The sequence below is a fragment of the Chanos chanos genome, chromosome 8, assembly GCF_902362185.1.
Source record: "Chanos chanos chromosome 8, fChaCha1.1, whole genome shotgun sequence".
Classification (NCBI taxonomy): domain Eukaryota; kingdom Metazoa; phylum Chordata; class Actinopteri; order Gonorynchiformes; family Chanidae; genus Chanos; species Chanos chanos.
Window position 1 is genome coordinate 3,750,001 of NC_044502.1, and position 14,588 is coordinate 3,764,588.

At 39.5% G+C, this 14,588-nt stretch overlaps 1 protein-coding gene across 4 annotated transcripts in view; it reads left to right on the forward strand.

Annotated features, from left to right (window-relative positions):
* Positions 1 to 7,705, forward strand: part of inpp4ab (inositol polyphosphate-4-phosphatase type I Ab) — a 26,399-nt gene extending 18,694 nt beyond the window's left edge. For 3 of the 4 annotated variants that reach the window (XM_030781775.1, XM_030781774.1, XM_030781772.1), the window contains one exon: positions 7,573 to 7,705. In XM_030781775.1, the coding sequence (XP_030637635.1) occupies positions 7,573 to 7,705 (133 nt within the window). Of the gene's footprint in view, positions 1 to 2,665; positions 2,847 to 7,572 lie in introns of those variants that run through there. The other variant, XM_030781771.1, reaches the window with a different exon arrangement.
* Positions 7,706 to 14,588: the final 6,883 nt, after the last annotated feature.

Below are 14,588 nucleotides of genomic sequence, written 5' to 3' on the forward strand. Positions count from 1 at the left end.
GACCAATCGGGTTTATCTCTGTTTAAAAATCCAAACCCGCGTTGACCAATCACAATCAGACACCCCTAAAAAAAACAAAAACAAAAAGAAAAAACCCTGGTTTGGGCTGGCTCTACTTCACCAGCTCTGCTCCTTCCCCCTCCCCTCTCTCTCTCTCTCTCTCTCTCTCTCTCTCTTTTTCTCTCTGTAGTTAGCACTCGTCCCTTTTATCTCATCCTTGTTCTGTCGCTTGGACGCGTCGACTCATCTGTCTGGCTACGCTGCCATACGCTGCAGAAAGATTGTTTGTTTTATATTTTCCTTTACGGACCAGCAAAGCGTGTGATCGTCCCCCTCACGTTTTCCCCACCCCTCCATCCATCATTCCATCCTTCCATCCATCCATCCTTCTTCTCTGCATCTATCCGTCTCTTGCTTGCTGAGAAAGGAAAAGAAGAAAAAAAAAAACAATTATATGGTTTAAAAAAAGAAAAGAAAAGAAAAACGAGTCTCCACCGCGTTGAGAGAAGTAAGGAGGGAAACCCCCCCCCCCCCCGATGTGACACTTTTTAAACGATCGTTCTCATCCCTGTCTTGCGGAAGATTCCGGAAGGCCTGTCTGACGTGGCGTTCCTCAGCTGTATTTCGTGTATTTGATTAATGGGCCGTGACCCAGTGTAAATTAATCTCAAGGACGAGATGAACTGAAGAGTCACACTGTTCACAACCTTCGCCATCCTCCCAATCTCAGAGCTGTAGTCCAGTGTTTTTACAATCTCAGAGCTGTAGTCCAGTGTTTTTACAATCTCAGAGCTGTAGTCCAGTGTTTTTACAATCTCAGAGCTGTAGTCCAGTGTTTTTACAATCTCAGAGCTGTAGTCCAGTGTTTTTACAATCTCAGAGCTGTAGTCCAGTGTTTTTACAATCTCAGAGCTGTAGTCCAGTGTTTTTACAATCTCAGAGCTGTAGTCCAGTGTTTTTACAATCTCAGAGCTGTAGTCCAGTGTTTTTACAATCTCAGAGCTGTAGTCCAGTGTTTTTACAATCTCAGAGCTGTAGTCCAGTGTTTTTACAATCTCAGAGCTGTAGTCCAGTGTTTTTACAATCTCAGAGCTGTAGTCCAGTGTTTTTACAATCTCAGAGCTGTAGTCCAGTGTTTTTACAATCTCAGAGCTGTAGTCCAGTGTTTTTACAATCTCAGAGCTGTAGTCCAGTGTTTTTACAATCTCAGAGCTGTAGTCCAGTGTTTTTACAATCTCAGAGCTGTAGTCCAGTGTTTTTAAAGACATTGGAGGCGTCTTGAGATAGAGACAGGAGCGAATGAGGAGCTGTCCGTAAAGGCCCGACATCGCGTAAGGAAGTGTTTACTGTCCTTACGGCTAAATTGCAACGCTTTCGCCTTTCGTAGTCCATTCAGAGCCCCGGTTTAGAGGGTGAGGAGACGCGGAAAAGAGGCCAGTGTCTTTAGCGAATCAGGACAGGTGGTTTGCTGTACATGCCTCTGATTTGGTATCTGTTGGACCCAGGTCTGAATGCTGTCTGCTCCGTGCATAGCGCATGACCTGCCTTCGCTCCTGCACTTGGCTGGGAGAGAGAGAGAGAGAGAGTGTGTGTGTGTGTGTGTGTATGTTCTGTACACAATGCATGGTCTGCCTTTGAACCTATATTGACACCCTTGAAAGAGAGTAGAGTGTATGTGTGTATAGGTGTGTGTGTGTGTGTGTGTATATCACAGAACCTTAATACTCTGCTCCAGCGCTTTATTGTTCCCCTGCTGACTCGTCCACAGCCCTGGCGCCTTGGCAACCCCACTTTAGACCACCCCCCCCCCCCCCCACCCCATGTCTCCACATGCAAATTGGGCCTGTAGAGTCTCCCCTCTCTCTTTAATGCACTCCTGGTGCATTTGCATCCCCTTTGCAACTCACTGTGGACGAGTCGAGTAGATGTTCATGTTAATGTCACAGTTGCCATGGCTACAGCCCTACACCCTACACCCCCAACCCCAACCCCAAACGTATCGAGGTGTGACCTTAACGCCCATTGCATGCAAGCGGCAACTACTCTCCTGCTGCATGGTCCAGTCCTCCCAGTTTGCCCATTACTCTTTCTGTCTGTCCAACATGGAAAAACCACCGCTTTTTTTTTTTCCTATGCCAAAGATGTGGTACATTTCTCTTAATTTACTCCTCTCTTTGTTCTCTCTCTTTCTCTCTCTCTCTCTCTTTCTCTGTCTGTTTAAAATTACCTTGGCAAATTTCATTTCTCTCTACCGTTGTTTTTCCTTCTTATTTCTTTATTCATTTTTCATTCCTGTTGTTTGGTATCCATTTTCCACAAAATGGTTTTGAATCAATGTTACCTCCCATCTCTGGATGCTTGCTGTCATTCACTTCTGCCCCTACCTCCATTAAAAAAAAAAAATCCTGAATTCTTCTTCATACCATTCACCTTTTAATTTAATCTCACCACAAACTTCATCTTTAATTTAATTTAATCTCTCAACACACTTCATCGTCAATGTTGGAACCACGGTGTTACTGCCCTCCACTGCATGTGTCCCTCCATCTGTCCTTTTGTTTCTCTACCTGACCCTTTTACTCATCCATTCATCCATCCATCCATCCGTCCATTCGTCTATCCCTTGCCCACCCCCCACCCCCCCACCTGCCCTCCCTCTCCGCAGCATTGGGACCAGGGAAGGGGTGACCCAGAAGAACCTGAGCGGGCTGTTGCCGGTGAGGGACTTGCGGCTGGATCCCAGCTTGCTCTACTCTCTGCCCCTGCTGGCCCTCAGTCCAAACCTGCTTCTCGTATGGCTCTTTCTCACTGTGGCCTACCTACTGGCCAAGCTCCGCTACAGCTGAGCTCAGCACCGACACTAACACACACACACATACACACACACACACACAGGTTACGTACACGCTACATCCACCGGGCTCGTGCGAGGCCTGGCTCTCTGGTTTTCCACGAATCACACTTCTGTTTTGAGGCTGTTTCTCTATTGTTGTTGTTTTTTTTTCTCTCTCTCTCTCAGTAGGTGTTTTCTTTCCCTCTCTTCTTCTTAAGTCTTTCTTTCGTTTACTCTCTCTCTCTCTCTCTCTCTCTCCCTCTCTCCCTCTCTCTCACACTTCCACAACTTTCTTTTCACTCCCTCCTTCTTGGGGCACGTGGGTTGACATTTACACCGGCGCTCTCTCTGAGTCAATCTCGTTTACTTTTTCTTTCTCTCTTTTACTCTCTCTCTGCGAGTTAGCCTTATGTGCTACAATGACAGTGTCAGTCAGGTTCTTTAGAGCAAACAGCCTTTCTCCTGAAGAGCAGAGCAGCTTCTGCAGTTCTCTGCTGTCTCTTTCTCTTTCTCTCTCTCTGTCCGCCAGTCAGACTGTATGGAGAGACTGACCCTAACTAAGGTCTACGTGTCAATTACTGTTTATCAGACTTCTGCCTTATTTACTCTTCCCACAGAAGTATTTATTAAGCTTAACGATTCAGTCGAGATACCGATACCACGGTATGTAAACTACTTCGTGATATAATACCTGAAATTATTTTAGGTGAAGTTATGAATATAGATGATCTTATCTTAAATCTTAAGATCAATCTTTTTAAGATTTTATCTTAAAAAGATTGATATTAATGAATATTCCAGATGTGAATCATGCATTTTCTCTATGTTGTAAGGAATATTTTGAATAGCTTTCCAGCACATGTGAGTGGACAGCTGGTTGTATATAGTAAAGTATATATATATATATCTATACACCTATATTAGTTATTATTTCTGTATCAGTCACATGGTTTTATCAGTGGTTTTGTGATTGGTTGATTTTTTTATGTCTTCCATGTGGTTATGTTTACATGCTAAGCTAAGGCTTGGTCAATGCTAATCTTACCTAGCCCATACTGCTGATGTAAATGTTTGGCTATTCCATGTCTTCCTTCTCGGGTTAGCGGGAGAAATGCTGTCTTGTCTGCATTATACCTAAACCAATGCACTTTTTTTCTATTGATACAGCGCTGTTTTTAATGGTTTGTCTGTTTTGTCATTTCATAGCGTGGTAGGATCTTTACTGTCAGCATTTGAAATTGGACCATGTTGAAATGTAGACCGCTTGAGGGCAATTTGATTATGCAGTTATTCTAGAGCTACTTTATTTTCAGAGCGCTTCAGTTTACGAAGGATATTTTATCTTTGTTATTCTTGTATTTTATTATCAATTCCGACAAACGTGATTTCTCTGACTTTTGATTCTTCTCCAGTAGAACTAGCGTACGGGTATCTGGTGTGTCTCGGTTCGGAGACTGCAAGCGTAGAAGTGTCGTTTCGTTTGAAGGAAGAAAGTTATGCAGTATCGATGAAGAGAATGTAACTGCTACTAGTGCCAAATATAAAGCAGTCTGTTTATGATTTTTTTTTTCTTTTCTTTGTGCCAAATAGGGACATCCCTGTCCATGAACTTCCAGTAGAGTCGGAGTTTCAGTTCTAAACGCTAAGCAATCCTACTATATATAAAGAAAAACAGAAACGAGTCTTTTGTGTTTTTTTGTTTTTTTTTATATATATATATATATATATATATATATACAGTTTCTTTCGTCTTCTCAGTCAGTGCCATATAGCCAGTGGTTTCTTTTTGCATAGTGAGTTTTGTTCTTACCACACTTTATCTTCCATGATTTTCTGCATGGACCAGATGAATCATCGGCAAAAGCCCTTCAGAAGTCAGCCAACATTCCTCTGTACGAACGAATGAAAATATTCAAACCGTTTTAGATCCGTCTGCACAGGAGTGAAGACATAACCTCTAGGCACAGGTCTACAGTCTCATCTGGCCTAGTAAGAAAATGGGCTGTATCTATAAAAAAAAAAAACCCTTCATCTGGGAATTAGACTCTGCTCTCTTATCTTCACTTTCTCATCCCGAAGATAGAAAATAATAATCGTTTTTAAAAAAAAGTGAGACATATTTGAGCATATGGAACGTAGTGAATAAGTGTACTTTATTGAGATGGTTTGGATAAGTTAGAACGTTTTGATTCTTTGTTGTGTAAACACTTTTGGGTTGGTGGAGCTTTTGAGATGGTTTGGATAAGTTAGAATGTTTTGATTCTTTATCGTGTAACTGTTTTGGGTTGGTGGAGCTTTTGAGATGGTTTGGATAAGTTAGAATGTTCTGATTCTTTATCGTGTAAATGCTTTGGGTTGGTGGAGCTTTTGAGATGGTTTGGATAAGTTAGAACGTCTGGATTCTTTATCATGTAAATGCTTTGGGTTGGTGGAGCTTTCAGGGATAGAATGTGGTCTGAAGAGGAACCTTTGCACTTGCGGAACTTTGTAGCATAAGGAAATGCAGTGATGGGGACGTGTTTTACATTTGCACCGTGCGTTTTCTGAGCTCTTGCGGCTCCATCCTCAATTTCGTTTCACGTGGTTTAAAGAATGTTTTCTTAAGGGGCTTCTCTGTGTCTCACTGAGCTGTCCTAAGCTAGAAAGCGTAATCTTACGGCCAAGTCTTTGGTTAGCCGACCTTTATTAGTTTGAAGAATGTGTGTGCTAGGGGGTGGTTCCAGGTTTGATGTAGTTTCCTGGCTTAGAGAATGCAGTCTTGAGAAAAGCAGCAAGTTTTTTTTGTATGTAAGGCTAAAGAATGCATTTTGTGCAATAATCCAGTACTATATTACATAGGTTTGAAATGGATGCACTAGGCTTACATTTCAGCATTGTTCCTATTTGTGTCATATATATATATATTAATATATTTTAATATGTGTAAGATGTTCTGAGAGATAAAAATCTTATATTACAAGTATTACTTACATCATTAAATTATATAATATGTTAATGAGATTGTTTGGTTATTATTATTATTATTATTATTATATAATAATACTACCTCTTAAGTACCCAAATCAAATCAAACATGATGACTAAAGAAAGGTCTAAGATGGAGTGCCAAGTATTTAAACCAGATCTAAGCTCACCTCTGTCCTGGCCATAATATTAAACCAAATGTCATTAAATGGGCCATTTCTGTTTGAGGCTTGAACTCGTGTTACTGGCAATTGTCAGAGAAGGTTGCAGGACCACGTTAGAGCTCCCCCTGGTGTTAATAAGTGAAACTGCCAGCGTTGGGCAGAGCTTCATCGTTGCTCTGACCACTTCTATAATTAAATGGAATATCGTATCGGATACAGCCCTTCTTAGCAGAGTCATGCCAAAACAAAGCCGGCCAGAAAGGGTCTCGTCTTTTTTTTTGTTATTTTCAAGGCAGAATCTGAGTTTCAGTGTGAGTTTTCAGTGCTGATAGTGGGTTTCAATATTTTCTCCTGATCTTAAACAATATCACGATATTCTGAAATTAAGTTGATATTTATATGAATTGTATTACTAATATTAAACGTTGTGTGTACACTTCCTGTTTATCTCAACATGCTTTGTGAGGCTGTCCTCAAACGCTTTAATCATGTGTCTCTAAGTAAGACAGCGTCTGTGCAATAGGTTCACTGGATAGAACCAATGTTACCGAACCATAACAACCATTTACTTCCATATAAGGACAGCAGGGTTCTTATTTAATGCAATCTGATTTTTTGTTTTTTAAATTCTGTTTTTACTCACTTGAAAATTGACTGCTGTATTATCTTTACGTTGTGTAATAGTTCTTAAAACTCTCATGTAAAAAATGACACTGACAGTCTGGTTTGTGTTTTAAGAGATCTGAACAGCATTTCTTAATCTATTTATTTATTTATTGATTGATTGATTGAATGAAATTCAAATGAATTTTGAAACGAACGAGTTTTCTTAGAGGGTTCTCAGATTGGAATGAGTGCTAGCTTAGCGACATCTTTTTAATTCTGTCTGTGTTACTGAATCTATTATATCGATATTTTGTGCTTTAATTCCATGTTTCTTCTACCGCTACGGCAGGATCCCACTTCCCCCGTAAACCTCTCTAGGAAAAACCAATGTGTTGCATCACTGGTTTAGGTGTGAGGAGCATAAAACACAATTCACCAAATCAAGTTCACGATTTTCTTTTTTCTTTTCAAAAGTCAGCATACTCCACTGGATTACTCTTGAAACCTTTTCTCTAAATAATCTGACCCATGATTGTTCAAAAGGAACAATTCATCTCTTAATCTCTAATCTCTTCTCCCATTTAAAAACCCTCACATATGGGGGGGGGGGGGGGGTGTTCCCACTGCTGAGCTAAAACAGAAACATGTAGGGGATGGTGTCCCATTGCACAGGGAGATGAAGAACACTGGTGTAACTGGGAAAAGCCATTATACCTGCACCCTCACTCTTTCTGTCCACTCATCCTCACACTGTCCATCCAAATGACCTGTTTGCTTCAGCTCTGTGTCCTCAGGTTTCATGAAACTTGTTTATGTTTTTTGGTCTTTTGCACATCGTCTTTTAACATGGCCCCTTGTTTTGTTTTGTGTTGTTTTGGTTTTTGTTTGATTTTTGTTGTTGTTGTTGTTGTCCTTTTTTTTCCCTTTCTTTTTCACTTGCTTTCATCCTTTTTTTGTCCTCTCCTCCTGTCTTCTCCCTGTCCTCCCGTCCTGTCCCCGTCTCAGCGAGGGCTGTCGTCGTGAAAACACGATGAAGAATGTGGGATGTCGCAAGTACGCCTTTAACGGGCTCCAGCTGAAGGCTTTCCCTAGGCATTACCGACCGCCCGACGGAACTTACGGAAAAGTGGAAACTTGAACGGAGGCTCGGTGACGAACTTTTAGGTGACGCCCCAAGTAGGGACCTAGCAGGTTTAGTGACGTGACATCGGTTTTTTTCTCACTGCAGCAGTCACTGTTGTAGAGGATAATATAGTCCATACGCTGTAGTTAATCACCACCCAGGAGAACATAATGAAGGTGAGAGGCCAGCGATGCCTCACTTCAAGAAGTCAAGAGAACGTTGTTTTCCACTGAGATCAGTGGGATGGTTTGGCTCCATATAGTGCAGCAGTGACTTCCAGGAGAACCTGGAAGTGTTCTCTCCTTTCATTATTACACTCCAAGCTAAAGTGGAATACTGTGATAAATAACCATGGCATATTTGTGCTGTATCCATGTCTGTCTCTCCATGCTGTACATGTGTATCAAATATATGGTAAAAAGTGGGGGGGGGGGCCCCACTTCTGAGTCACTGCTAAGCTGAAAACAATGCAAAACTGATTCAGTTTAATCCAGGCTTGCTCAACATTGCTCTAACCTACATTATTAACAGTAAAATCAAGTTCAGCTAAAATATCAGAAATGAATATTCAGTAACAGTTCACGCGCAGTGTGGTTTTTTGTTTTTTTGGTCGTTCTGTCAGGGACAGAGTACGTAACCATGGATACAGTTTAAGGGAATTAGAGAGGGTAATGATGGTTGTAATGATGGTTGTCATGACACTGTTTAACGCTTTGTCTCCAGGAATGATGGAATAACAGTGTCATTTACAGATCAGAACAAAAAAAAAAAAAACTTTTTTTTTTAAAAAATCTTTCATTTATTGCCGCTTGCCTCTTCACAACACGTCATCTAGAGTGGGCCTTACATAAAAAAAAAAAAAGATTTGTCCTAATACAATATGCTCTTATCTTCTTTGAGTTAAGTTCAGGGAGTCCCTCACCTGTCATATCGCAAAATCAGTTTGGCTGGTCCCAGTTTCAACTTTACAGACATGTGCAGATGGTCAGAGCTGTGTCACTTACAGAAAGGTCTAAGCCGTGATTGGTTTTGAAACCAAACCTGTTATTTTAATCTAGCCAATCAGAGTCCTGCAGGAGGCTTCCATGTGTGAACTCCCCTCCTATGTCTCTCCTGTCCCCTTGTTTGATTATGGCTGTGTTGTTTTGCACTTATTTTTAATTTTGAATCATACCACTATGCCATGAATATCCTTTCTTCTACTACTACTGCCACATAGCCCACACACTCACTCTTTCTCTCTCTCTCTCTCTCTCTCTTTCTCACACACACACACACACACACACACAAACACACACAGAATATGGCGGTGAAAATAAAGCTGATTATGCAGGATCAGCCATAGAGTGTAGTGATTGTTCAGGGGAACAATTTTATATTGCATAATTATCATCTGTTTAATGAAAGGACTGATAATAGGTTTTTGATCTTTACTCCTTTTCATTTAATGAGCATTTCTCCCTGGCTGGTTAAGCACTGAAGCAAATTTGCAATTGACTGAGGACTCTCAGCTATGCTCCATAGAATGATTCTCTAACCCAGAATCATTTCAAGATATTTTTGTCTCAGGCCAGGAGACTTACCGAAAGAGAATGACATTAGACCCTCTCAGCTTCCTGCAATTCCCCTGCCCTCTTGTCGCGTTGCCTCCAATACCTCCATCATCCACCAGAGTGTGCTCTAATTCACTTTGCCTCTTACTTTGAGTCATGTATTTATTGTTTTCCAGCCATTATTAGCATGCATGCCGTGTGTTTGTATATATATATTACTGAACAGCAAACAGGTCCTCACACATATACAAAATTCACCTTCGAGTATAATGCTCTTATTATTATTTTTTTTTATGATAAAACAACTGTGTCCTTTATTCAAGTCAATCATGAAATGCAATTCGCTAGGATCATGATCATGATCATTACATATGTTTTTACAACGTCTGTGTTTTCAGTGTTCTGTTATAACATTTTTTTGGGGGGGGGGGGGGGGGGTCACATTCAGACTTTCTGTCGCTCCCACATTTACTAATCTTTATATACAGTAGTGTTGTATTTAAGAAACTGCGCTCACAGATATTCGGTTTGATTTGTATTTATTCCTTTCTATTGTGTTGAACTGTTGAATCTTTTACTGTGCTACCTTTAGGATTCCCATCTCTGTACTGAACAGACCTCTGCTGTACCATATGCTCTCATCAGTAACTGATGCCATTAAAGAGAAATTATGACCACTTTAAGACTCGCGTGTCCTCACTTTTCCTGCATCCCGTGTGTTTTGTGTGTGGGGTTGTGTTATAACACTGTGCCCAAAAGTCTCAAATCTTCTTAAAAAAAAAAAAACGAGAACTCGAAGAGAAAAGCAAAAATGACCGAAATGATGAGGGGTGTTTTTTCGGCATGGTGAGTATTCTATGGAGCATTTTAACTACACCCACCCCTAGTTTTTTTTTTTTTTTTTTCAAGCGTGTGTGTGTGTGTGGTGGTGGTGGTGGGGGGGGGGGGGGGGTTAATGAAGACTAAGGCATTAATGGACGGTGTCCTTCATATAGGGATTGACAGTTGGTGACCGTTAAATCTATATTTCATGGTTTTTGGTGTAAGTCTTTATATGCTGTATACTTTGTGATTTAAGTCGAAAACACAATACATCTTTAAGTACTAAATCTATACACATAACAACACTTAATGTGATGTTCAGTAAGGTTAGCAGGCTAACAACACACAAACTAACAGTTTTTCTGTATCTTATGTTTAATCATAGTGTGTTACCGTCAAGTTGCTAGGTTGTCATAAATGTAAGAAGATAGCATTCTTTTTTTTTTTTTTAAGTATAGTTTTATTTTCCTGTATCAGGACACATCCGAAGACATTACACTGTTTACATCATGACTTTCTATGTATTGTGTTCATTCATAATTGAAAATATTAGCATAAAAATAGTAATTACACTCTGTCACGGTAACAACTTTCTAGTTCCCTCAGCTCAAACAGAATGGGAACTACCCAAATGAAGTAGCAAACAGCATCTGTATTACATAAGAGGTTAAATGCAGATGACAATACTAATAATGATTTGTTCATTGTTTTGTGTCCCTTTCATACTTCTTGGCCCTCGTTGACTTTTTCTCTAAAATCTTTTAGGCTGCTGTTGTTCTGCTGTTTCTCTGTATTTTGCATGAACTCTGCTTCCTCTCGTTCATCCCAAGTTTTATGTTTCACAAAAAAAAAAATTAACACTGATATGAATATACACACAAAAATCCTCATTCTTAAAACAACAACAACAACAACAACAACTTAATTTAGGTGACGGCGCGTTGCATGAGCTTTGAATGGCAAACAGCTGTTACTATTATATACTACTGCTGTTATGGTCACATGCCTTTTAAAGTATCAAAACATTGATTTAGAACTGTGACATAGAAAATAAGCAAATACATCAGTACATACATAGACACACAAATGTGCCTGGAGCGCTGTACTGTCGGTTCCTTACCATCCCACGTTGCTAGAGAAGTTTATAGGCTTTAACTCATAGGCTTTAGCGCTCTCATGAACTTGTGAAACGTCATCAGTCACGGCGTAAGTACTGTTCCAATTCAGAGTTCGCATCTAGCCAAATCAAATACATGAATGTGTCCTCAATTCGTGGATTTTATTAAGGATGCATCAGGAGGTGGCTTGGGCATTCAAGATTCCTAGAGAGCATTTCATATAAAGCGTGGACTCCGTAGCTGAACTTAGGAAGTCCGAATTCCCAAGAACGGGAGGCCGGGCTTGCGGTACTCCGTATTGAGGAACGGCTTTGAAGTTCAGTTAACTTAATGGTAATGAACTATGACGCGGCACAGCAGCAACCGATCGTAATTTAGAAGTGCTCCGCTCTAATGTAAACTTGTTCCCACTAAACATGTGCAAAAGGGAGAAGTTTATTATCGCCGTGGCGAGTTTTCTGGTGCTTTATGGGGACAAAAATTATTTAAAAAAAAAAAAAAGAAAAGAAGAAGAAGCATGGACCAAGGTGTCTGTTGGTGTTCCAAGTGAGTTGGTGAAGTGCATAATATTTTGTGAAAATAGGAGAGAATTGCATCCCAACTTTGGTGCTAGCATGCAAAACAGTGTTGGTTGATGCGAATCGGTCAATAACGTTAACGTTACAAATGTATAACATCAGTTTTTTGTCTTAACATTATTATATGTGCAACTAGAACAAACATGACACGACTATTTACTTAAATGCGACGTATATGGATGATGCTGTCAAACTTGAAGTAATAGCGGAGCTGTACAATAGCCTACTTTAACCCACCACATTTCACATTCTAAAGAAAACGTACCGCAAGTGTCATTATCAGCCGTCATACATACATAACATGGCCTAGTTTGATGCTTTTTTCGTGCTTTAAAATCTGTGTCGTTACGATAAAAATGTGTCGGTATCATACATTCAATCATTTACAGTACAACTGAAATGCACATTTTAAACATTAGCTACGTCAGCAGCGTTGATGTAACGATTGTTAAACAATTAATTTGTTCACCAGCATACATTGCCAAGAGTTCACACAGACTTTGCTTGGCTGGAGAAAATAATGATGAATGGCATTAGGCTCAAATATGTATAGTCACACGTACAGCTATGCCATTTTAGACATAGCACACAAACAAGCTATTCTGAAATACGGGCAATGGGGTGTTCATGGAATATGTGTTTTCTATCGTCTTTTCACCAGTGGATGAGTGTAGAAAGCGCCGGTGTCGTATGAAATATGGAACGGCATGAAATCTGGAACGGGTGCATCCGGTTAGCCATTTTCACAGGAAATACGTCAAATTCTGTCTACAGTTACTAATGTAAACCAGGCTCTGGTCCAGACGTAGGTATACATGATTGCAACTGCCATTTTTAAAAATACGTGTAAAATATAAAGTCTTAGAAGTCTTGATATACAGGTCTAAAAATGTCTTAAAATATCTGGAATTGTAGGAGGGGAGGCGTGTTAAGTTTTTATGTTTTATTTTACCGATATTTTATATTCCCCAACAATGCCCAGATAGCAAACAATCCTTGAAATTATGTTAAATCAACATTCCGCTGTCAACGTTAAATTAATTGAATCAATGTCGAACTCCGATGTTGATTCTTCATCAGTTTTGCACCCTCGCTTTATATTGAGACAACATTGAAATCATAACTAAAGATGATCGGGACTTCAATGGTGTTTCAACTGAAATTAAACCATAGCAAAATTATTACTACTTAAAAATACTGTGGAAAAAATGTCCTGCTTTATCTACAGCCAGGATGTGATTAAATATATTTATAGCCCTATATTATTAAACATTAGGTTTGATCTATATGTAAATGACAATGGACAACTTTACATCAGATTAAAAAAAAAACAAGTTTATTTTAATTCTTTGCGACTTCACTTCTGCGCTGTCTGTCGTCCATCCCCACCCACCTGGTCAGAAGTCAGGGTATCTAAAACAGAAAACAGAGGAGCAAAAAATAAAGTCAGCAATTTCAGTGACTGTAAAAGTGTGCAATTGCCAAAATAATACAACAGTGTCAATAATATGTGGTCGATACCATTTCATAATGACTTCATAGCACAATATCCGAGGTCCATCAGTAATTTAGTAGGATTTCGCTAGCATAAAAGCCAAATGCTAACTTTGTCGTCGGAAGAAAGAATCCTGCACTGAGGACTGTAATTCATGAAAATAGCGTGGATTTTATCTTTGATCAGATTTTGAGTTGTCTCCGAAATATATGCATGTCTCTCTCTTCCTCTCAACTCGTCCTAGCCAACGGTCATCTAATGCTAACATGAAATGCTAAGTTATCGTTTGTGTTAGCGAGCTAATTTAACATATCTGCATCTCTCAGTCTTGACATTTTGACAGTAAAACATCCCAAATACTTTATTTAATTTATAGCTACCACGAAAAACCTACAGTAAACCAAGGTTAACTAACTGACTAAATTAACTTAGTGTAGGTATTTGTAAAACTGTAGAGTGAACTTGGTCTGTGATGCCTAAATCTGGCAACAGATGCTAACGTTTCAATGACATTTAAAGGTGTCTGAATTATAACGGCCATTGTGACAGGTACGAATGTACGACGGCATATAATGTTAGACAGTGTAAATAAACTATAAACGTTTACAAATATTCAATTTGGTACAATTCAACATTCAAACATTAGATAAATAAATGCATGCTTGCCTGATATGGATTCACAAATCAGATGTGTGAGGTGCCGTTGGTCTTATAATTCGATGACTTGTCAATCATACTGGTCAACCATAAATTGATGGCTTTTCAATGGCTGTGTCCGAAATGGCATACTAGCGTACTGCAAACTAGCCTAGTATACACTGCATACTGTGCACTACTCCACACACTAGTATACAGTATGGTACGCAATTATGAGAACTTTCGTGCAGTGTACTACACGTTTGCTATCGGTTGGGCTACCTGTTCTGTTAAAATCGAACAACACACGACAACCACAAATATTTATCAAAAGTAGCCCTATAAGAAAGCGTATGAAGACTTATTCAATTCAAAGTGCTTTATTGGCATGACAAATAAGGCATTGTATTGCCAAAGCATTCATACAAAGCATAAGGAATACAAGGAACAAGTCATATGGATCTAATCTAAGTCTAAATCTTATGTAAATTTAAATCTAAAATTTAAATAAAAATCTAGACTTATTACACCAAAATATGCAACTGATACATTTATATTCGGAGCTGCAGTTGAAGTTGAAGCTGGTTCTGTCTCTGTCCACCATGTTTTTAAAATTTTTTGACAGTTGGAAATCACCACGTTGCCTCATGGGATGCAGTAGTCGGCGAAGTGAGCTCGGGATGTATACTAGAAATT